Here is a 21,670-nt window from a genome sequence, read left to right as displayed (position 1 = left end):
TGAAACCCAGTACCCTGAGATTAAGTGTCCCACACTCTACCGACTGAGATAGCCGTGCTGTTGCTAAACTAATTATAAAACCTCTTCTTGGGGAGATTAAGTGGGACGCTCATTCGGAGGGTCAGTGCTGACTCGGTGGGCCGAATGGCCTCCTTCTGCACTATGATTCTATGATTCTATGATACAAGGAGGGTCCTTGTTCCATACTGCCACTCCTGCAACCGTGTAGAAATGCTGGTCTCTCAAATTCTGGCGACCAAGGTCTTCTCCTCCTGGCTTGTTCTTCAATCGCGATCCGGGGAGAAATCACGACACGTCATCATTTTAGTTGCGTCATCTCGTGGCCATTCGGCCTGCACAGGTCTCCTTCTGTGCTCCAATTTCTAGATTTCATTATTTTAATTTTCTTCCAGGCTGGGAAGTGTGGTCCGTTCCATTTGAAAAGAAACATGAATTTGTAATATATTTCCCGTGTCACTGATGTTGTTCCACAAACTATTTAATCAGTGGAATTGCGCGTTTAGGGAGCTGAGGTTTTCGAGTCTCTCAAGGCTTCTCTCCAAATCCAATGGTCATGTTGCACGACCCCTCCTCAAATAATCCCCGCGGCTCCGCTGATCGCTTGAATGCCACAATGGAGTGATTCCAGGCTGGTTTTAGAATGTTTTGTATCGATCAAATGACTAACGTGAAGCGCAGCTGCGGTGGCCGAGTGGTTAAGGCGTTGGACTTGAAATCCAATGGGGTTTCCCCGCGCAGGTTCGAACCCTGCTCGCAGCGACTGTGATTCAAAATGTTTGTTCAACTCCGCACACAAACCGCTGCCTCGAGAATCGAATGGTTGCCTGTAAACCGTAAAAATTTTAATCGAGATCAGTAACGTATTAAACGTTCTTTTTGGAAACTAAACGAAATATAAAGATGAATAAGCAGCTCACACTCAAAGCAACAATCAATAAATAATAACGTTTCCTTCAACGTTTGGAAGGAGAACCAGCAACGGCAGCGAATGGAGACGTGGTTTGGTTTCATTCAGCTGAATGTATTTCTGGGTAAAAAGATCGTGACAGAAATGGAACATACTAAAAAAAATCATTTCTCTTTCCTTTGTCTCTCCATCTGTTTCTTTGTTTCTTTCTCTCTCCCTCAATCAGTTTTTGTGCTTCTCCGGGGACTGATTGGGTACACAGTGAAACTCAGCCCCACAGATACGTCCTGGTGACGAACGGTCCTGAATCAGTGGAAGAATCGACAAACTATTCCATTCTTGGCTCTGTCAGAAGTTCCATTCCTGGTTGTGAGGTGGTTCTGAGATAAAGAGATCGAGAGAGAACGAGGTGACTGCAGTCTGACTCTTACTCTGAAAACCAGTTAGAAGCGCCCTTGTAGAAAGTGGATGTGTCTGAGAACAGGAGGAAAGCAGATCATGGGTCTGTGATTGAGTTTATTGAGCCGGACATTGAAAAGTGAAGTAAACTTCGAACCAGTCAGCGCCTGTCTGAGAACTGGTACGGAATTACGGCTGATATTGAAACGCTTCATCTTGAACTAGTTACAGCAAATCGATTCTTTCAGACGTGTTGGCATATTGTTTTCAGAGAGACTGCCATAGTTCCCTAAAATATGATTAGCGCTTGCTTTCTTCAGTAATTTGGGGAATCTATTTGGGGCGGGTGGAGTTGCTCAATATCTGTGACTTTGCTTGTCCAGCTCCCCGGGCAGCAGCAGCTCCATTCCTATCCAGATGTGTGGACACAAACGGCAAACCCACATTATTGTATCGCCGCGCAGGTTCGCACCCCGCTCGCAGCGGCTCTGATCCCGAATATTTACTCAGCTTCATAAACAAACCACTGACCACACAAATGATCGGGGCTCCCTTTGCCTCTCATTGATGGTTTCACCCAATATGGCTGTTTGGGGAATGAAATTAAAAATTTATCGCGATGATATTTAACATTTTTAAAACAAACTACACTAAACATATAAAACAACTCTTAATAAATGACAATTAATCAATATTCATAAAATATCCCGCAACGATGGAAGGAAAGGCCCATCCCATCAGGACAGGAATGTTGGGAATGGACCGGAATGAAACATTCCCAGACCATGTCCAACATGTTTCTCCTCAGCATGAAAACCCCTCGCGGAAAGTCTGAAACAGACACTAATTTGATCACATCATGATTAACGTCACTCACACCTTAACCATGAGGCCACTGATGAAGTCATGATGACTTCGAATTTCTCCTAAAGTGCCAACTGAACCCACTGACTGGCAGAACTACATCACCCACGTGATTGGCGAGGCGCATCCACAGGCGGACTTGGCGAGTGGTGAAACTGACATCACTGCTTCTGACCATCTCCAGAACAGAGAGATAAATGTCACATTGTTCATTCACATTCCTGATTTCTAATTGTGTGGGGAAACTGATGGGCTTTGGGACGTAATTAAAAGTTTCCCCGAGTGACATAACATGAGCTGGCGGCTCGTTGGTCCAGGGGTATGATTCTTGCTCAGGGTTTTCATTGATGTAAATGCGAGAAGTCGCGGGTTTAAATCCGGACGAGACCCGCAAAGCACCTTTTTAAAAATCTGTGCAATCGCGGTGGTGACTGAAATTGGGAGCAGTTTTGAGCTCTAGGGAAATTATCTCAGAGAATATATCCCTGCAGCACACGTGAAGAAATAAACACGAGATTTGAATATTGTTTCACCGTGTTATCTGAATCTGAATTAATCCTCGTACACCAAATAAAACAACCTTAAATTCAGACAAAGCATCCGGCTCAGATTCATAGAATGATACAACACAGCCACACACAGCAACAGAGACTCCAGATGGAGAATTAATCCAATATTCACATGTCACACCAGAGACGGACAGTTAAAGATTTATTCACCACCCTAAATGCCAAGATACAGCCCCCACCCAAACACACACGTGCGTGCGCAATGCCAATGAAAGTTTTGTCATGATTCGGATACGCAGACATTTTAACGGAGACTGTCAAACAACATAATGATTTTATCCACTCAGTAACAATATCAGAGATTGATCATTACAGATTAAGTTCGGCCTTCACACAGATTGTCAAAGAATGAAGAATACTGAGTGGGCAGCGCGGCAGCACAAGCGGATAGCACTGTGGCTTCACAGCACCAGGGTCCCAGGTTCGATTCCCCACTGGGTCACTGTCTGTGCGGAGTCTGCACCTTCTCCCCGTGTCTGCGTGGGTTTCTTCCGAGTGCCCCGGTTTCCTCCCACAGTCCAAAGACCTGCAGGTTAGGTGAATTAGCCATGATAAATTGCCCTCAGTGACAAAAAAGGTTAGGAGCGGTTATTTGGTTACAGCGATAGGATGAAAGTGAGGGCTTAAGTGGGTCCCTGCAGACTCGGTGGGCCGAATGGCCTCATTCTGCGCTGTATATTCTATGTTGCTGTGAATGACACACATAATCCCAGAGACTCTCGCTAAGCGATTTAATCGAATACCATAGACGGAGTGTTACAGAAGATTTGCAACAATCCTCTGACGTACCGGAATATTACAAATATGGAATGAATCTGACTCTGCCATATAGCGTTAGAGACTGAAATATGCAGGAATTGTGTTTCACATTTAGGAAGGTGGTAATGTCAAATAACCCGATGGAGCGAAACCTCAATGTGAAGATGGGGCCTTGTCTCCACAAGGACCGTACAATGGTCACTCTGAAGATATAGAATGTGGGAGACAGAGCTCCACAGACTGAATCCTACTTTCCACACACCACTGACTGAAATATGATTCAGTCCAAGAGCTGAATTGCGTTGTCAACACTGACAGAGAATGGCACACAGAATACAATGGCGAGATCGTGCAAAATGTGGACCGTTTTCCATGACCGGAAGCCACCTCTGAAAACAGGCAGATCCAGCAGATAGGATTCGCCCTCACCTCCAATGTGTCAGCTCAGCCTTCAGCAGGTTCAGAAAGAGAACAGTTGAGGGGCAGATTCATGATAGAATCGTTCGGAGTGACCATTGACCAGTGATTACTCAGCAACGGCAAACACTTGTCTCTTATTCTGGTCGCAGATTTGAGCTCCAGAGAGTATATCAGTGCAGAACATGTGAAGAAACGAACACGACATTTTCACCATGGTTTTGGAGTCTGAATTTATCCTCATATATCAAGTCAAACAAACGCATTCTTGCGGATACATATAGTTGGCTGATTGTAATGTTTGTATGTAACCCCGATAAACATTTGATTTATTTGCTGAACAATAATCTTTCAATCTCCGCCTTAAAAGTCATCAATGTAGGGCAGCACGGTGGCCTAGTGGTTAGCACAACCGCCTCACGGCGCTGAGGCCCCAGGTTCGATCCCGGCTCTGGGTCACTGTCACTGAGTTTGCACATTCTCCCCGTATTGGGTAATCTAAATTTAAAAAAAAAAGAAAAAAAAAACAGAAGTCATCAATGTCCCGCTGCCTCCTGAGGCAGAGTTCCAAAGCCGCACAACTCTCTGAGAGTGAGAAATTTCCACATCTCCGTCCGGAAAGGGAGACATCCTTGTTTTTCACTGCCCGGTAGTTCTGCTCTCACCCACAAGCAGAGACATCCTTTCCACGTCCACCTTGTCAAGACCATTCACAATCTGATGTACGTCAATCAGATCAACTGTTACTCTTCACATCTCCACTGGAAACAAGTGCAGTCCGCCTGACCTTTCCTCAATAGAAATCACGCTCATTCCTGGGACCAATCGAGGAAATCTCCTCTGAACCGCCTCCAACGTATTTACATCGTTCCCGAAATGGAGACCAAAACTGCACAGAATCAGCGATATGTTATAGCTCCTGGAATAAAAGGCACAGCAGCAATATGGATATAAATGTGGTTGAATAATCAGAAACAGAATGAAATTGTCAATAGAGACTTTTCGGACTGGAGGAAGGTTGGTAGGTTCCTATTGGAACATTTGCTTTCCCTGATATATACCAATGTGCCAGATTATGGTTTATACGGACCAGTTTCAAAGTTTGGGGATGGTAAAAAACCTGGAAATTTTGTAAACTGAGACGAGAACAGTCGAGAACTTCAAACGATATAAGATGATTTTCAATGTGGAGACGTGTGAGATGATGCATTTTTGTGGGGAAATGTAAAATACTTAAGGGATGAAGGAGCAGAGGGAATGGGGTGTATATGTGTCCAGGTCATTGAAGGTTGCAAGACAGGTGGATATAGCAGGGAATAAAGCAACTCTTATTCTGGGCTTTATTGCTAGAAAAGAGAACAAGAGCAAGGAGGTTATGCTGAATTGGTACAAGACACCAGTTAGACATCAGCTGGAATATTTTCCACAGTTCCGAGAACCACAATATAGGAAAGCTGTGAACGCATTGGGGCGCGTGCAGAAGAGGTTTTACAGGAATCAAAAAGAAAATGCTGGAAAATCTCAGCAGGTCTGGCAGCATCTGTAGGGAGAGAAAGTAGCTAACGTTTCGAGTCCACATGACCCTTTCTCAAATGTTTACAGGAATTGTTCCATTTATAATGTTAGATTAGAGATATTGGGAATGTTCTCCTTGGAGAGGATAAGGCTGAGAGGAGATTTGATCGAGATGTTCAAAATCATGAGGGGGTTGGGCGGAATAAATAGAGAGACACATTTCCCCCGAGTAAAAAGAGCAAGAACGAGAGGGCACAGATTTCAGTTGATTTGCAAAGGAAGCAGGTGTGATGTTTGAAAAAGAAGCATTCTTCCACAACGTGTGTCTCGGGTCTGGAATGCACTAACTGGAAGTGTGGTGCAGGCAGGTTCAACTGAAGCTTTCAAGAGGTGATTCCTTGAATAGATACAATGTGTAGAGATGCGGGGAAAGTGCAGGGGAATGGCACTAACTCGTAATGCTTGTTTGCCGAAAAGGTGCAAACACGATTGTCCAAATGACCTCTTTCTGCTCCGTGACAATTCTCTGATCCTGTGATGCGGTTTCAACAATTCACTGCATCGCTCAAGAATAACACCATTACTTTTATTTTCAATTCCTCTCGTAATAAATGATAGAATTCTACTCACCTTCTTAATTACTTGTTGCACTGACACGCTCAATTTTCGTGACTGATGCACGAGGAAACCGGGATCCCTGGTAATTCTGCAGCCGTTGGACATGAAGTAAAGCTCTGTTTATTTTACTCTACCTGCCAAAGCGAAACCCTGCGCTTTTTAAACATTGCTTTGGAGCTGCCAGGTTTCTGTCACTCACTCAACCTCTCTGTATCCGTCTGTAAGCTGCTTCTGTCCTCTTCACAACATACTTCACTCCCTATCTCTGTGTGATTTTCAGAACTTCCCCACAGAATGAACTTATCCAGAAATAAAATCCTGGAACAAGCATAGAAACTCTGTGAGCCTGACGTGATTTAACGCGCAGCCTTCGGATCGGCATTCAGACGCGCTATTGTGCGCCACAAGACCTCCTGTCGAAGATTAACTCTTAATACTGACAGATTTCCACATTTACACCTTGATTATGTTCTAAAGTGAAGATCAGAAGAGAATCATGAAAGGAAACAGAATATTCGCTCCCTCTCTCCTTTCCTTCTTTACTTTCTGTGGATTTACATCGAATGGAAGAGGAACAGGAAAAACAAATAACTAGAGAGCAGAAACACAACATTATCCTGTGGGGTCAAACTATTCTCAAATATCTCAATATATTGAGTGGGTGAGAAACACTTTAGCCTTTAGAGTTCAAAATGAATCCGAATCTGATTGAATACACGAATGATAGTTTTATTTCCTTTCGATTTTAATCGGTGAGATGCTACAAACTGTGGAGCAGCAGTGACCCAAGTACAAGGGAGCAGTTCCATCCTTTCTTTTCTTCCCTCCTACATCGTTCTCTCCGTTTCTCCTTTCTCTCGCAGATGCTAAAATGGCGGAAATTCCAATTTAATCTCCTTTTAATTCGGGGTGTTTTCAATTCCAAACGACATTGAACATTCGATGCGAATGGGTTTGTTGTTTCCCATTGTTGCTCCCTGTGTTTATTGTGTTGTATTCTCTCACTGTCTGTTTCTGACCAATGATCCGTCTTACTGTCTGTTCTGGTGAAGATCATCGGCTGCCTTGAATTTGCCACTCTTAGAAACATATAAACTTCGACAATAGGAGCAGGAGGAGGCTATTCGGCCCTAAACCTGCTCTGTCATTCATTATGATCATGTCTGATCATCCAACTCAATAGGCTGATCCCCCACCCTCACCCTCCCATATCGTCTGATCCCCTTCGCCCCACGTGCTTTATCGAACCGTTTCCTGTAAACATACAAGGGTTTTGCCTCAACCACTTCCTGTGGGAGCAAATTCCAGAGGCTGACCACTGTCTGGGTGAAGAAATTTATACACTTCTCCGTTCAACAAGGTCTACCCCATATCCTCAGACTGTGACCCCTAGTTCTGAGCACCCCACCATCAGGGACATTCTTCCTGCATCTACTCTTCTGTCCTTTTGGAATTCGATAGCTTTCCATGAGATCCCCCTAATCCTTCTGAACGCCAGGGAAAGCGATCGCAACCGCACAATCTATCCTCATACGTCAAATCATTCATTCCAGGAATCCCTCTGCTGTACCTTCTCTGCTCTCCCTCTGCAGCAAGAACACCCTTTCTCAGAGAAGGAGACCAAATGTACACACGATATTCCTGCCGTGGTCTCGCCAAGGCCCTGTGTAATTGCACCAAGACATTCTGCTCCTGCACTGAAATCCTCCCGCGATGAAGGCAATCATACTGTTGGCCTCCTTTCCCACCAGCTGCATCTTCAAGCTCACCCTCAGCGACAGGTGTACGAGGATCGCCAGGCCTCGTTGCACATTCGCCTCTCCTATTAATGGACATTCAGATGATAATCTGCCTTCCTGGTTTTGCTCCCAAAGTGTATAACCTCAAAGTTTTATAAATTATACATTCATCTGTCATTGATTTTCCCACTCACCAAACTCATGCGGAGGTTGAACAATTCATCCTATCAGTTGGCCTTTCATAATAGTTGGATTCCAGCTTCCGTGACTATCAGTGTGGAGTTTGCACGTTGTCCCCGTGTCTGCGTGGGTTTTTTTTTCTGGGTGATCTTGTCTCCTCCCACAGTCTAATGTTGGTTAGGTGGCTTCGTCATGAGCAAGTGCGGGGTTACGGGGAGAAGCGGTGGAGTGGGCCCAGGGCGTGTGCGCTTTATGAAGTTCGGTGCAGACTCAAGAGGCCGAATTTCGGCAGGGATTCTTTGGATAACAAATTTGAATCGTCATCACTCCGATATTGACGGGATGTTGAAGGCGTCTGAGTGATGTCCATCATGATGCGGTCAATTGTTTGGATCTTTCAGTCTTTCCGCAATGTTTTGTTTACAATGTGTAGAAACATGTTGGACATGGTGTTGAAGTGTTTCCCATCAGTCCATTCACAGCAATCCTTCAGCTGATATGATGGAAATGTAATCTGCTGACAGAAACTATATTTCCAACATTTTACATCTGGCTGCACATCTGGACCAATGTATAAGGACAACCTTCTTCCGTTAGTTATTCCGGATGTTAAAAGTCCATGAGCTGGTTTGGTGAAGTCAGGTTACATGGCGAGTTGGCCGAGAGGTGAAGGTGATGCGCTGCTAATCCATTGTGCTTTGCATCTGCGGGTCTGAATCCATCCCCGTTGTTGATCCATTTCCTGCGTCTCCGCGTTGGGCCACTTATTGAGGGCGACCTGATGATTGGTGTAGTGTATCCGGAACTAGGATGGAGTTTAGATTCCGAGTTCAACTGTCCTGAGGAGTAAATTGTCTTGCACAAATCTCTATACTGATATTACTAATCCTCTGTCTGATAATCGATTTAAATCACGACACCAGCTTTAGGCATGAGTTTGGCACCATGAAAACATGCGTCTTCAGAAGCTCCAAAACAGCCGCCAGCTTCATCTGGGGCATTGCTGGCAGATTTTGTCTTTCCAGAAACGGCCGCTCAGCCGTGAAAACAAGGTAATCAGATGATCTAATTACGCTGTAAGACGTGTCATGTGGGAGTACCTTTCAGAAGAGAATGTTTAAGCAATGTACCTTTAAGAAGTGGAGCAGCTTATATTACTGAGCTGATGTCAGAGGGTGGGGAAGCTGAATGGTAGGATTTATTCCCTGTCCCAAAGATTATTTCGGGCCTCTGGATTCCCAATCCAGTGACATAATCTTTCATCCCTCTGAACAAAAAACAATTGATTCAGCTGATTATTAAACATCTTAGGGCAGTGGGCCGATGACTGGCAGATGGAGTTTAATTTGGATAAATGGGAGGTGATGCATTTTGGTCGATCAAATCAAGGATTGACCTACTCAGTTAATGGTAGGGTGTTGGGGAGAATTACAGAACAAACAGATCTAGGGGTACAGGCTCACAGCTCCTTGAAGGTGGTGTCACAGGTGGACAGGGTGGTGAAGAAGGCATTCAGCATGCTCGGTTTTAAGGTCACAATTTTGAATACAAGAGTTAGGATGTCTTGTTCAAGTGGTTCAAGACATTGGTAAGACCACACATGAAATATTGTGTTCAGTTCTGGTCAGCCTATTTCCGGAAGGATATTGTTAAACTAGAAAGAGTGCAGAAGTGATTTACAACGATGCTACCAGGACTTGATGGTCTGAGTGAAAAGTGGAGGCTGGATCGGCTGGGACTTTTTTTCCTGGAGCGTAGGAGGTTTCGGGTCATGTCATAGAGATCTATGAAATAATGAGGAGCATAAATAAGGTAATGAGGAGCATCTGGAACGGGCTGCCAGAGGCAGTGGGAGGGGCGGGGATCATTTTGTCTTTTAAAAATCAGTGAGAATGTTACATGGTGAGGGTGGGTATAGATGGATATGGGCCAAATGCAGGAAAGTGGGACTAGCTTAGTGATAGAAACTGGGCGGCATTAACAAGCTGGGCCGAAGGGCTGTTTCCATGCTGCAAATATCTATGGCTCTATGGCTGCCTGTCTTCCTGACTATATTAGAATTTCCTCCGCAGAATTTTATTGAACCGATTGATACATAATATTTTATTCTACACTTTATCCAAGTCAAACAGATGCTGTGGATTCATCAGGGGCTAAACAAAATACTAGGATGAAAGCTGCTTGAATGAACAATGTTACAAGAAATTGTATTCCAATAAAAGCCCTGCAATGTTTGGATGGAAAGGTGGAACTTTGAGCTGAGGAGGGAATCGCGGCTGTCAGCAAGTTCCACCGGATTTCTGTCTAAAACAACCGCGGCAGGACTCTGTGCTGTCAGTTTCTCTGATTGAATTGCTTTAATTTGGATCGAGACTGGGAAGTTCGGAGCTGTTCCATGTGAAGCAAAAATGAACTTCTAGGGTATTTCCAATGTAACTGATTTTATTCCGCAAACAATTCAATCAGTGGAATTGTGCGTTTGGGGAGCCGGGAATTTCGAGTCTCTCAAGGCTTCTCTCCAAATCCAATGGTCATTTTTAAGGCCGATTCAACCGCTCCTCACACAAACACCGGGGCACCGTTCATCGCGGGAATGCAAGCACTTCCTGGAGTGATTCCAGGCTTGTTTTATAATGTTTTGTATCCACTACATTATTAATGAATAACCTGAGGCCTGAGGGACGGCAGCCACCGCGCATGCGCTTGTTGGCACCGGCCCAACTGCGCATGCACGGGACCCGCACTCCTTGATGGCGCCCCTCGCACATGGCGCCTCGGGCGACTGCCCGAGTTGCCGGTACCTTGAGCCGTCCCTGAATGGCGGAGAAAGGTTCTGCTTCAGACGGATTATATTTCCACAACAGAGAGAACAGTTACACAGCAGAGAGAGCAGTGACACAGCAGAGACCACAGTTGCACAGCAGGAAAGTCATTTAATTGCCTATCTTTGTTCAACAGACAATCCCTTTTTCCGAAATAACCAGTTTGTCCATCTCAGAATCTTGTTGGTTTGCTCGGCACCTTTTGTGTGTGTCATTGTGTGTGTGCCCTGATATCCTCTTCCTGCTTCCCTGTGTGTCTTTCTCTGGCTGTTCCAGCCGTGCTGATGTTTCCTGTTATTCCCCAGCAAAGGTGAGCTTCACAACACGTGGGTTCTCGTTTAAGAAAACAATGGAGGAGGTGAATAGTTATCTGGCTACCGCAGAGCAGTAATTGTGAATACAGTGGCTTTAAGGAGCAGAGTGGCGCAGCGGAAGCGTGCTGGGCCCATAACCCAGAGGTCGATGGATCGAAACCATCCTCTGCTATTTATATTCTCACTCACACCAAAAGTAAACATGTCGCTATCACCCTGCAGCACATCCGCCTTTTCCTTTCAGTAAATTACTATCAAAGTCTTGCTTCCAGTGTGATCCGGACATTTGTCACAGGAATGAAGCAGACAGCATTACAACATTGTGAAGCTCAAAGTAGCAAAATAGGGAAACTCTTCAATTGCCTCTCTGAGGGAAACAGACAACATCTGCTGTGGTGTGTGAGTATTATTGATGCCAATATCACATCTCCACTGACTGGAGTGAGTTATGTTTTATTAACACAGTCATGGCATTTGGTAAAGAAGTTTTTCAGTGTTTTCAAATTATTTAACAGCCAGAAGGGGAAATGTTTATGTAATAACTTCCAGGAATACCCCCCAGAGGGGTAATAAGGATATATAACAATATCCAATAATAAACCACAATAGAAACCGAGATCACAGTTTCCCCTCTCGGACGGATGTGAACAATCCAACCAGACTATTTACAACAAGGGAAGATTCCTGCCTCCAGCCACCTCACTTTCTCCAGGCTTTCTTCCTCAGTTCGAAACCCACGGAATCACGCAAACGCTTCCGATCAAATTATTATTACGATGGCCGGGAATCAAAGCCGCATCAACTGCTTGGAAGGCAGCGATGCTCACAAGGATTCCCCCATCACTTACTGTCAAATGTTACGTCCTTTTGATGCTTTGCATTAGTTTGATAAATCGTTTCGTGGGGGGGGGTTGTTGGGTTACGGGTATAGGGTATCGGGTGGATACGTGGGTTTGAGTAGGGTGATCATCAAGGGCCGAAGGGCCTGTTCTGTGCTGTACTGTTCTATGTTCTAATGAAAGTGTCCGTGTCGGACGGCTCCGGTTCAGCCAGGAGATGACAACAGTCCACAATAAATGTATTTATTTCTGATGTTCTGTGTGTCATTACATAGGACTCTTGCTCTGGCCTGAGACCTCACCTTGTCCTTGTGTCCCGATGCTGCCGTTTACACCCTGTTTAAGTAATTATAGAATCCCTCCAGTGCAGAAGGAGACCATTCGGCCCATCCAGTCTGCACTGACCCTCGGAAAGCGCACCCTAACTCGGCGCAATCCCCTCCGATCCGTTTGGGTACATCAGGTCGCAGTATCCTCTGGAGGCGAGGGTTCGAATCCCTCTCCTGACATTGACATTGATTCTCAGCTGTGATAAAATGTGAGAGGTCCCGGGTTCAAATATCCGGAGGAGCCCGGATGGTGTCATTGACTGAAATCGGGAGGAAGGTGGAGCTCCAGTGAAGGTATTACAGCGAATATTTCAGCGCAGAACACGTGAAGAAATGAAAGCGATATTTTAAGACCGTTTCACCATGGTGTGGAACTGATATATCAAATAAAAAAACCTCACCCAGTGCTTGTGCACCCAGGTAACTGGCTGAATGGAATGGTTGTATGTAAGCCCGATAAACCTTTGATTTATTTGCTGAACAAGAATTTCCCCATCTCCGCCTTAAAAATAATCAATGTCCCGCTTCTGCCGCCTTCTGAGGCAGAGTTTCAAAGACGCACAACTCTCTGACAGTGAGAAATTTCCTCATCTCCGTCCGAAAAGGGCAACATCCTTGTTTTTAACTGACCAGTAGTTCTGGTCTCACCCATGGGCAGCAAGGCGGGAATCGAACCTGGGGCCGTGAAGGAACTGTGCTAACCACTGTGTTACCATGCTGCCCAAACAGTTGGTTCAATATTCTCAGATAATAATATGGAAACGCCCAACGTGCGGCTCGAACCCTCGACCTTGGGATGTGGAGTCCGATGCTCTACCGACTGAACTAGCCGAATCCCCTGATAATTAATGAAACTGCTGAAAAATATAAACTGAGCGGGTAAATCTGATATAGCCGGGGAAAAATTACCAGCATTGCGGTTTTGAACGGAGTCATTTCCAGAACATCGCCACAGAGAGAGAAATTCCTGAAACTCAGTGAGCCTGACGTGGTTTGAACACGCAACCTTCTGATCTGGAGTCAGACGCGCTACCGTTGCGCCACAAGACCAACTGCTGAGGAGTTACAGTTTCTCCTCATAGATTCATGTTTTATTTACACCCAACTGTGCGAAAGAAACGCAAAGTCGTTAGATTGAGGGATTTTAAGGCCCATGCAGTAAAGGTGATGCACAATAATCCATTGTGCTCTGTACACGTGGCTTCAAATCCCATCCTCGTCTGTAACGTGTCTGTTGTGTTTTTCGTCCACATTATGAGGCTGGTGAAAAAGCTGTGACTTTTAGCTGTTGTTTGACGGCTTGTGGGTGAATAGTGGAACACTGTCCATATTGAAACCACGTTAAAAATGATGAGAAAGTTACTTATTTCACTCCCCTCCCTAATTGGGCAGAAATTCTGAGTGAGAAACTGTTTCTCTTCCTCGGTTTGAAACTAACGAAGGGGCGGAAAAGTTTCTAATTTGTTATTGCGATGGCCGGGAATCGAACCCGGGTCAACTGCTTAGAAGTTGTTTCCGTTATTTCACTCCAATTTAAAACGCTTCTGAATGAAAGTGTCTGTGTCGCACCGCTCCCATTCCGCCAGCAGATGGCACCAGTCCACAATAAATGTATTTATCTAATTATTTCTCATGTTCTATGTGTCATTACATAGGACACTTAGTCGGGTCTGCGACCTTAACTTGTCCTTGTGCCCTGATGCTGCCATTTTCACCCTGTTTAAGCAATCATAGAATGCCTCCAGTGCAGAAGGAGGCCATTCGGCCCATCGAGTCGGTACCCGATTCGGCCCAATCGCACCTAACCTTTCGAATACGTCAGGGTGGCCGAGTTCAGGTCGCAGTCTCCTATGGACGTCAGGGTTCGAATCCCACTCCTGACATTGACTTTTCCTCCGCGAGGCACCATCCAAACCTGGAACCCTCCCTAACAGCACTGTGTGTGTACATACACCAGATGGACTTGCAGCGGTTCCAGAATCACCCCACCGCCCATTCTCACGGACAATTAATGATAGATTGTAAATTGCCGAATCAGCGACAGCCACAGCCAGAGAGACCTGCAATAACCCTGAGGGCAGGAAAGGCAACTCATTGTCCTTTGGCCCAAAAAACAATATACTGCGGATGCTGCAAATCTGAAACAAAGACAGAAAATGCTGGAAATATTCAGCTGATCCGGCAGCTTCTGTGGAGAGAGAAACAGGTCATTGCAATGAAAGGTCAGGATGTGAAATGTTAACTATTTCTCTTTTCACAGATACTACAGATCAGTAAAGTATTTCCAGCATTCCCTTGTGATTAGCTGAACATCCTCACACTCTGTATCTTAGACCGTTGAAGTGTCTGTTCCCTAAAGAAAAATATGGATTAAATTCCCAGCCGAGCCTTATTCCGTTTGACCATCTGTGCGATTGACAACTTCCATAACAGAGGGAAATGTGTTGGATTTCTAGTCGAAAAGTATGCCTTTTGCAGGTTTCAATTCAGTACAATATCTACAGCGATTTTAACGCAAGGACAAATTTCAGCTGCCATCATCCAGTTGTTAAATCTTTCCACTAGAAATCCATTGGATTTTCCCCTTTGACTTAAGTCCTGCTCTCAGAGGATCTGTTCAGTATTTTCAATAAGTTTTATTTTGAATCCTCTATGTCCAGAGAATTGTGACGCTGAAATTGCTCACACTTCTCTCCATTGTTGTCTACTCTGCAGGTACTGAATGCACTGTCTAATGGAGACATGCTCACAGGCCTGAAACACTTTCAGGTTTGAGGCATCTTTTGGTCAATCAACAGCAACCGGATGTCTGCAGAGAAACTCGTAATGTCAAGCCCCTCTTCCCAGGATGGACGTAATCAGAGACAAGATGTCGTTTGAAGAGAGAATCAAAGGTCTGAAGATTTGGTCGAACATTCCTGGAGTTTTGTGAAGAGAACAAGGTGGGGGAGCAATGTGTCAATAGCAGGATAGGAGTTTGGGATATTATCCAGTCTGTGCTGGGGGGCTGCGGGAAGGAAGTTGTCTTGTCTGCCCACCCAAGCTGAATGTTAGGATTGAGGCGGTGATCAGATTCCGAGAGGTGGTGAAATCCTTTCACTGAGTTTCAAGCTTACAGTGAGGTTGAGGGTCTTGAGTTGCAGGAAGATGTAGACGGGATGGTCAAATGGGCAGAAAAGTGGCTGATGGAATTTAACGCTGAAAATGAGATGTGATCCATTTGTTAGGGCATTTTCGCAGTAACTTCATTCCGGTGTTAATATAAGCCTATTTGTGACAATAAGGAATGTTATATTATTATAGGATTAATGTGAATGGCCTGACACTGGGAAGTCCTGAGGAACAAAGTGACCTTGGAGTGTTTGTCCATAGATCTCTGCAGGCAGAAGGGCAGGTTAATAGGGTGCTGGAAAAAGCATCTGATCAATTTGTCTTTATCAATCGGGGCATGGATTACAAAAGCAGACAGGTCATGTTGGAGTTGTATAGAATGTTGGTGAGGCCACAGCTGGAGTACCGTGTGAAATTCTGGCCAACACGTCATATTAAATATGTTACTGCACTGAATGGGGTGCGGACGTGAATCAGCAGGCTGTTGCTTGCTTGCTTTTAAGATATGGAGAGAGGTTCGTTTTTCTTCTCTCCCAGGAACAGAGATGACTGAGGTGTGATCTGATCGAGCTGCACAAGATTATGATAGGTATAGACAGGGCGGATATGGATCACCTGTTTCCCTCACGAGAAGGGTCAGTCACGAGGGGACATTGCATTATTCTGTGATTCTGTTACAGATCAGATCTTGGAGGTATTGCTGCCGTATTCACAGGCGGCGGTGGTCCAATTCTTAGATCAAAAATTTCAATTGAGGACGGGGTTCTCAATAAGAACAACCCGGAGGTGTGGGATGTTCGAACTGCTGAGCACTGATTCACTTTTATTCATTGTTGTGTCTCAGAATAAACACGTGGATCGTAGCTGTCCATTAAAAACAAAAATAGGGTTCGGAAGTTTCTGGCCAGTAAGTTCACAATGTCCACCATACATCACTCATCATCCTCAGCTGCATCACATCTGGTCCACATTTCCTCAGCAGAGAGCACAGTTTGACAGCAGAGAACACAGTCCCACAGCAGAGAGCACATTTCCACAGGAGAGATCGCAGTTTCCCAGCGGAGTGCCCAGTTCACAGCAGAGATCATATTCCACAGCAGAGAGCAGTTACACAGCAGAGATCTCGGTTCCACGGTAGAAATCACACTTCAGCGCGAGAGAATATACTTAAATATCGGAAAGCAGTTTAATCAACCTCAGGGAAAACCTTTCAATAACAGAGCGAAGATGCAGAGAACACAGTTACACAAGAGGAAACAGGGTAGATTTTAGGAAGGAACACTTTCTATATATGATCAGTCAGTCGATTCTCCTTTGCGTGTGTGTTACCCTGTGTAAGCTGACAGTGTCCTGCTGCTGTGTGTGTTCCATTGTTGGTGAGTGACACAGTGGAATTGTGCAGCCAGGGTGCGCTGTCGAGCACATGTGCTCCTGATGAACAACGCTGCGGAAGTGAAGAATTGTGTCGCTACAACACAATAATAACAAGGAGCAGAGTGGCGCAGCGGAAGCGTGCTGGGTCGATGGATCGAAACCATTCTCTGCTAGTTACTTTTCTTAATATCCGGTACAGTAAAACGAAACACTTTCCGTTAAAGTAAAAATAAATATTCAGCTGCTCGCCACAAGTCTGTCTGATCTGACATTTCTTTACAGGACGCGGCTTTTTTTAAAAACTCAGCTTCCCCCTTCCAGCAAACACTTAATATGTGCAATCAATGTCTGAAATGGCATTTACTCACACAGGGACACACGCTGTAAATATTGCAAACACCCACAATCTCAGGCTTTCCGTGATTGCACAATGTTCAGCACCATTCACAACTCCTCTGTTAATGAAACAGTCCATATCCAAATGCAGCAATCCTGGACACTATCCAGGTTTGTGCTGATAATTTCCAGGAAAAGATCACTCCCGTACCAGCCTCTCGAACAGGCGCCGGAATGTGGCGACTAGGGGCTTTTCACAGTAACTTATTTTGCGACAATACTTGCGACAATAACCGATTTTCATATTTTCATCTTTCATAATAAGTGAGAATATAACGATCACCCCTTGACATTCACCGGAATTACCATCACTGAAACCCTACTACCAACATCTTACTGATTGGCATTGGCCAGGAACTGAACTGTCATGAACCAACTGAACTGGTAGGGGCTGTTTAGCTCACAGGGCTAATCGCTGGCTTTGACAGCAAGACAAGCCAGCATTGCGGTTCGATTCCTGTGACAGCCTCCCCGAACAGGCGCTGGAATATGGCGACTAAGGGCTTTTCACAGTAACTTCATTTGAAGCCTACTTGTGACAATAAGTCATTTTCATATAAATACTGTAGCTGCAAGGTCAAAGACTCAGACTCCTGTGGGGAGTCACTCACTCCCTGGCTCCCCAAACCCTGTCGACACAGCATAAATCAGAAATGTAATGGAATAATTTTCATTTCCTTTAATATTTGCAATTTCAACAACAATAAGTTTGACACCATCTAGGACAAGGCATCCCGCTTGATCGGCATCCCATCTGTAAACACTCACTCGCTCCACCACTGATGCAGATTGGCAGCGTGTATACCAGCTACAGGATTCACAGCAGGAAGTCACCAAGGCTCCTTTGGCAACACCTTCCAAACCCACATCCACCACCATCTGGAGAGGGACAAGGGCGGCTGACACAGAGCGACACCACGACCTGTAGGCTCTCCTCCAGCCACTCAACACACTGTTTTGGAAATATATCGCTGTTACTTCACTGTAGCTGGATAAATTATTTCTCTGATGCAATGTAAATGTCTCTGTGTATATCTGTGTGTGTGCGCATATGTGTTTCTATATATGTGTGTGTATTTGAGAATGTGAGTGAATGTTTATAGGCCTGTGTATATACCTGTGTGTGCGGGTGTGTACAACTGTGTGCGTATAATGTCCAAAGATGTGCGGGTTAGGTGGATTGGCCATGCTAAATTGCCCGTACTGTCCTTAAAAAGTAAGGCTAAGGGAGGGGGGGGGGGGTTGTTGGGTTACGGGTATGGGGTGGATACGTGGGGTTGAGTAGGGTGATCATTGCTCGGCACAACATCGAGGGCCGAAGGGCCTGTTCTGTGCTGTACTGTTCTGTGTTCTAAATGTGTGTGACTCTGTATACTGTGTGTACACGTGTATATATATACCTGTGTGTATACCTGTGTGTATGTTTAAGTGTACGTGTGTGTGTAACTCTGTGAATATAATGTGTGAGGGCCTGTATACTGTGTGTGTATCTGAGTGTATACGTGTGTATATCTGTGTGTGTGTATACCTGTGTGTGTTCGAGCAGTCTTCCATCAGTCTTCCAATCTTTCCATTTAGGAGCTGGTTTAGCACACTGGGCTAAATCGCTGGCCATTTAAAGCAGACCAAGGCAGGCCAGCAGCACGGTTCCCATACCAGCCTCCCCAAACAGGCGCCGGAATGTGGCGACTAGGTGCTTGTCACAGTAACTTCATTGAAGCCGACTCGTGACAATAAGCGATTTTCATTTCATTTGCATATCATTATTGTTTCCACTCTGAGAGTCTTTTAACCATTTCTAGTGTGAGGATGGATCTTACTCTCAACAACTGTTTGAGGATTATCCTGTACTTGTCAGGCTCTGTGGCTCAATGTGAGGATGCGATTCAGGATGTGACCTTTCAATCTCAGGGACAGTTTATAAGTTTGCATTCATTTCACGTAAATTTCCAGCACAGAAAGAGACCATTGCTGTGGGAGGTTTTAAGCAAACAATGTGTGATAGCTTTGGACCGGCATTTAATATCAAACACAATTGTGAAAGATAATGTAACCTACAATCTGATACTGGATTGCTCTGGAAGTTTAACTCAAGATGCTCACATTGATTTGATCTGTGACACTCAGACTGATTCTGAGTCAGAATTCTGACATGAATGTAAAATGGACCACAGTCTGGAATTGCGGCAGTGTCTTCCATCTGGAACTGAGTGAGTGAGGATTTTGCAATAGTTTGCAAGTTACAGCTCAGTTCTTAGTCATCGAAATTATATTGTATCTTTTATTTTCATAAATTAGGTGAGTTTTAAATGAGAATCAGAATTTGTATCTTTGTCACATTCAGCATATCTCAATCTGAGAATGCAGCTGATATTTGGATTTGCATCTAATGTATTTGTGAGGACACACTCTGGGGATTAGTACAGCCATCCCTGATGTGAGTGATGTGACTCGTATTTAACTCGAATCTCAGAGTACATTATTAAGGTTAATTGTGTAATTCTTAACCGGAAACCAGTTTTCTCTGATATTGATTATTTCACTAAGCCTGCTCCATTGTGGAACTGATACAGTGAGGATGAGAGTGGGTGAGAATTTGCACTGGGATTTATGGGGCCTCCTGTCAGTGGTACTGAGTTAGGCTGACATGGACACAGCGTCTGTCTCTCCTGTTGTTTGATTGATGGGTTGAAAATGTGTCTCTGGAACTATTTCTGCTGCCTGAGACTGTGGAACTGATGGCCTGTCTGTGTCTCTGTGCTCTGTCAGTGACAATGTCCGGACTGTGTGTGAGGAGCTGGCGACACTCTTCCCTGTAACTTGTGTGGAGCAGACGTTACATTTATTCATGTTCAGAATATTCTGGTATTTGTCTGTGGAAACAAATTATATTTAAAAACTTAAGGGCAGTCAACAATTAACCAATCACAGGTTAGGGAGAAGAATCTGGAGGTTTTGATTGGCTGACATTTTCAAATTCGAAACTCCCGCCAATTTCGGTTAAAGAAAATCCCAAATAACGGAACGGCTCAATGTTCAGGAAACTATTTGAATCTCACACTTTGTGATCTGTTTATTGGATTTTCCCTCCCAGAATCCTGGCTCTATTTTAGGAACAGTTTGAATTTGTCAGTCTCTTATCTGTAACCGGCGGTAATAAGACCCCGTTCAGCAATTTAAAACGGAGCAAATCTCAGCTCTCTGCAAAAGCAGAAACATAGAGATTACCAACCAACTCCTTCACACAGGCTACACAGGGACAGAGAGAAAGGGCTGATTTCTGAGCCTCTCTCCTGAAAGCGGCCGGGAATGTTACACTGGGAAGTGTGGAGAGAATCCCCGACTCTATCCCGCCGGTGGAACAGGCAGCTTTGTGTCCGGAGAATAGGGAGGGCCGGGGAGAGGCAGATCTTAAAGCGCTGCAATGGACACAGGTCCTGTGTGTGCTCAAATCTCGCTGATTCCGTCCCCTGGGAAACTGCGGAATAAACACATCAGCCCGAAAATAACCTCTTCATTCCCGCCTTTACTCTGTTCCGGGAGCGGGAAACCAGGTCACCCGAGAGAAACAAAATAATAATTTCTCATCAATTTAACTCACCTGTTGTTAAACTCTGAATATATTTATCATTAAATTTAAATAATTCCCTCCTGAAATTGTGTTTCTCCTCATTGTCCGTCACAAATACCAGACTGGGTTTAAAATCCGCTCTCAATTCAGTTTGAGTGTCTCTTCTGTGTGAAACTGTCTGTGACGGGCGGGTATGAAGCCACATTCACAACATTCTGGAACGGGACAAATCTCTCTCCTCCACAAAGAGATTTCTCATGAAGTCAATGCGGGAAAAGATGGTGCAGCTTTTTCACAGAGATTGTGGGTGGCTCTTAAAAGAGCCGTTGTGTTTGGGGTGGTTTTCAGTCCATTGTGCAGTTTTACTTGGAGCTGGTGTACTTGGTGACCGCCTTTGTCCCTTCCGACACGGCGTGCTTGGCCAGTTCCCCGGGCAGCAGCAGGCGCACGGCGGTCTGGATCTCCCGGGAGCTGATGGTGTGGCGCTTGTTGTAATGGGCCAGGCGGGAAGCCTCACCCGCGATACGCTCGAAAATATCGCTGACGAACGAGTTCATGATGCTCATGGCCTTGGAGGAGATGCCGGTGTCGGGGTGAACCTGCTTCATCACTTTGTAGATGTAGATGGAGTAACTCTCCTTCCTCGACCTTCGCCGCTTCTTGCCGCCCTTTACTGCCGGTTTCTTAATGACTTTCTTGGCTCCCTTCTTGGCAGCTGGTTTCGATGTTGGTTTCTTCTCGTCAGCCATCTTCAGTTTCACCCAGAAATAAAGCAAACCCCTTCCGAGCGCTGATTAAATAGACAGAGCCTCACATCTATGCTAATGAGGAATGGGGAAAGGAATGATTGTGATTGGACATTGTGAAAATGAGGACAGCCAGTAATGTTCTGTTTGTTTGATTGGATAAGTAAACAGACCAATCAG

General features: G+C 45.0%; 1 protein-coding gene and 3 non-coding genes across 8 annotated transcripts in view; 2 read left to right on the top strand and 2 right to left on the bottom strand.

Annotated features, from left to right (window-relative positions):
* The first annotated feature begins 698 nt into the window (after positions 1–698).
* trnas-uga lies at positions 699–780 on the top strand. The gene has a single exon. It is a non-coding gene; the product is annotated as a tRNA-Ser (tRNA).
* Positions 781–11,224: 10,444 nt separating this feature from the next.
* trnam-cau lies at positions 11,225–11,296 on the top strand. The gene has a single exon. It is a non-coding gene; the product is annotated as a tRNA-Met (tRNA).
* A 1,974-nt stretch (positions 11,297–13,270) lies between these two features.
* Positions 13,271–13,342, bottom strand: trnaw-cca. The gene has a single exon. It is a non-coding gene; the product is annotated as a tRNA-Trp (tRNA).
* Positions 13,343–20,777: 7,435 nt separating this feature from the next.
* The window catches only part of LOC119957741 (late histone H2B.L4-like), a 40,339-nt gene continuing 39,446 nt past the window's right edge, over positions 20,778–21,670 (bottom strand). For all 5 annotated transcript variants that reach the window (XM_038785827.1, XM_038785823.1, XM_038785824.1 and 2 more), the window contains one exon: positions 20,778–21,565. In XM_038785827.1, coding sequence (XP_038641755.1) covers positions 21,107–21,493 — 387 coding nt within the window. In that variant the 5' untranslated portion in view covers positions 21,494–21,565 and the 3' untranslated portion in view covers positions 20,778–21,106. The remainder of the gene's footprint in view (positions 21,566–21,670) is intronic.

Source organism: Scyliorhinus canicula, chromosome 27 (assembly GCF_902713615.1).
Source record: "Scyliorhinus canicula chromosome 27, sScyCan1.1, whole genome shotgun sequence".
NCBI lineage: Eukaryota > Metazoa > Chordata > Chondrichthyes > Carcharhiniformes > Scyliorhinidae > Scyliorhinus > Scyliorhinus canicula.
The sequence above is the reverse complement of the archived record's forward strand: the minus strand, read 5'-3'. Positions and strand labels throughout refer to the sequence as shown.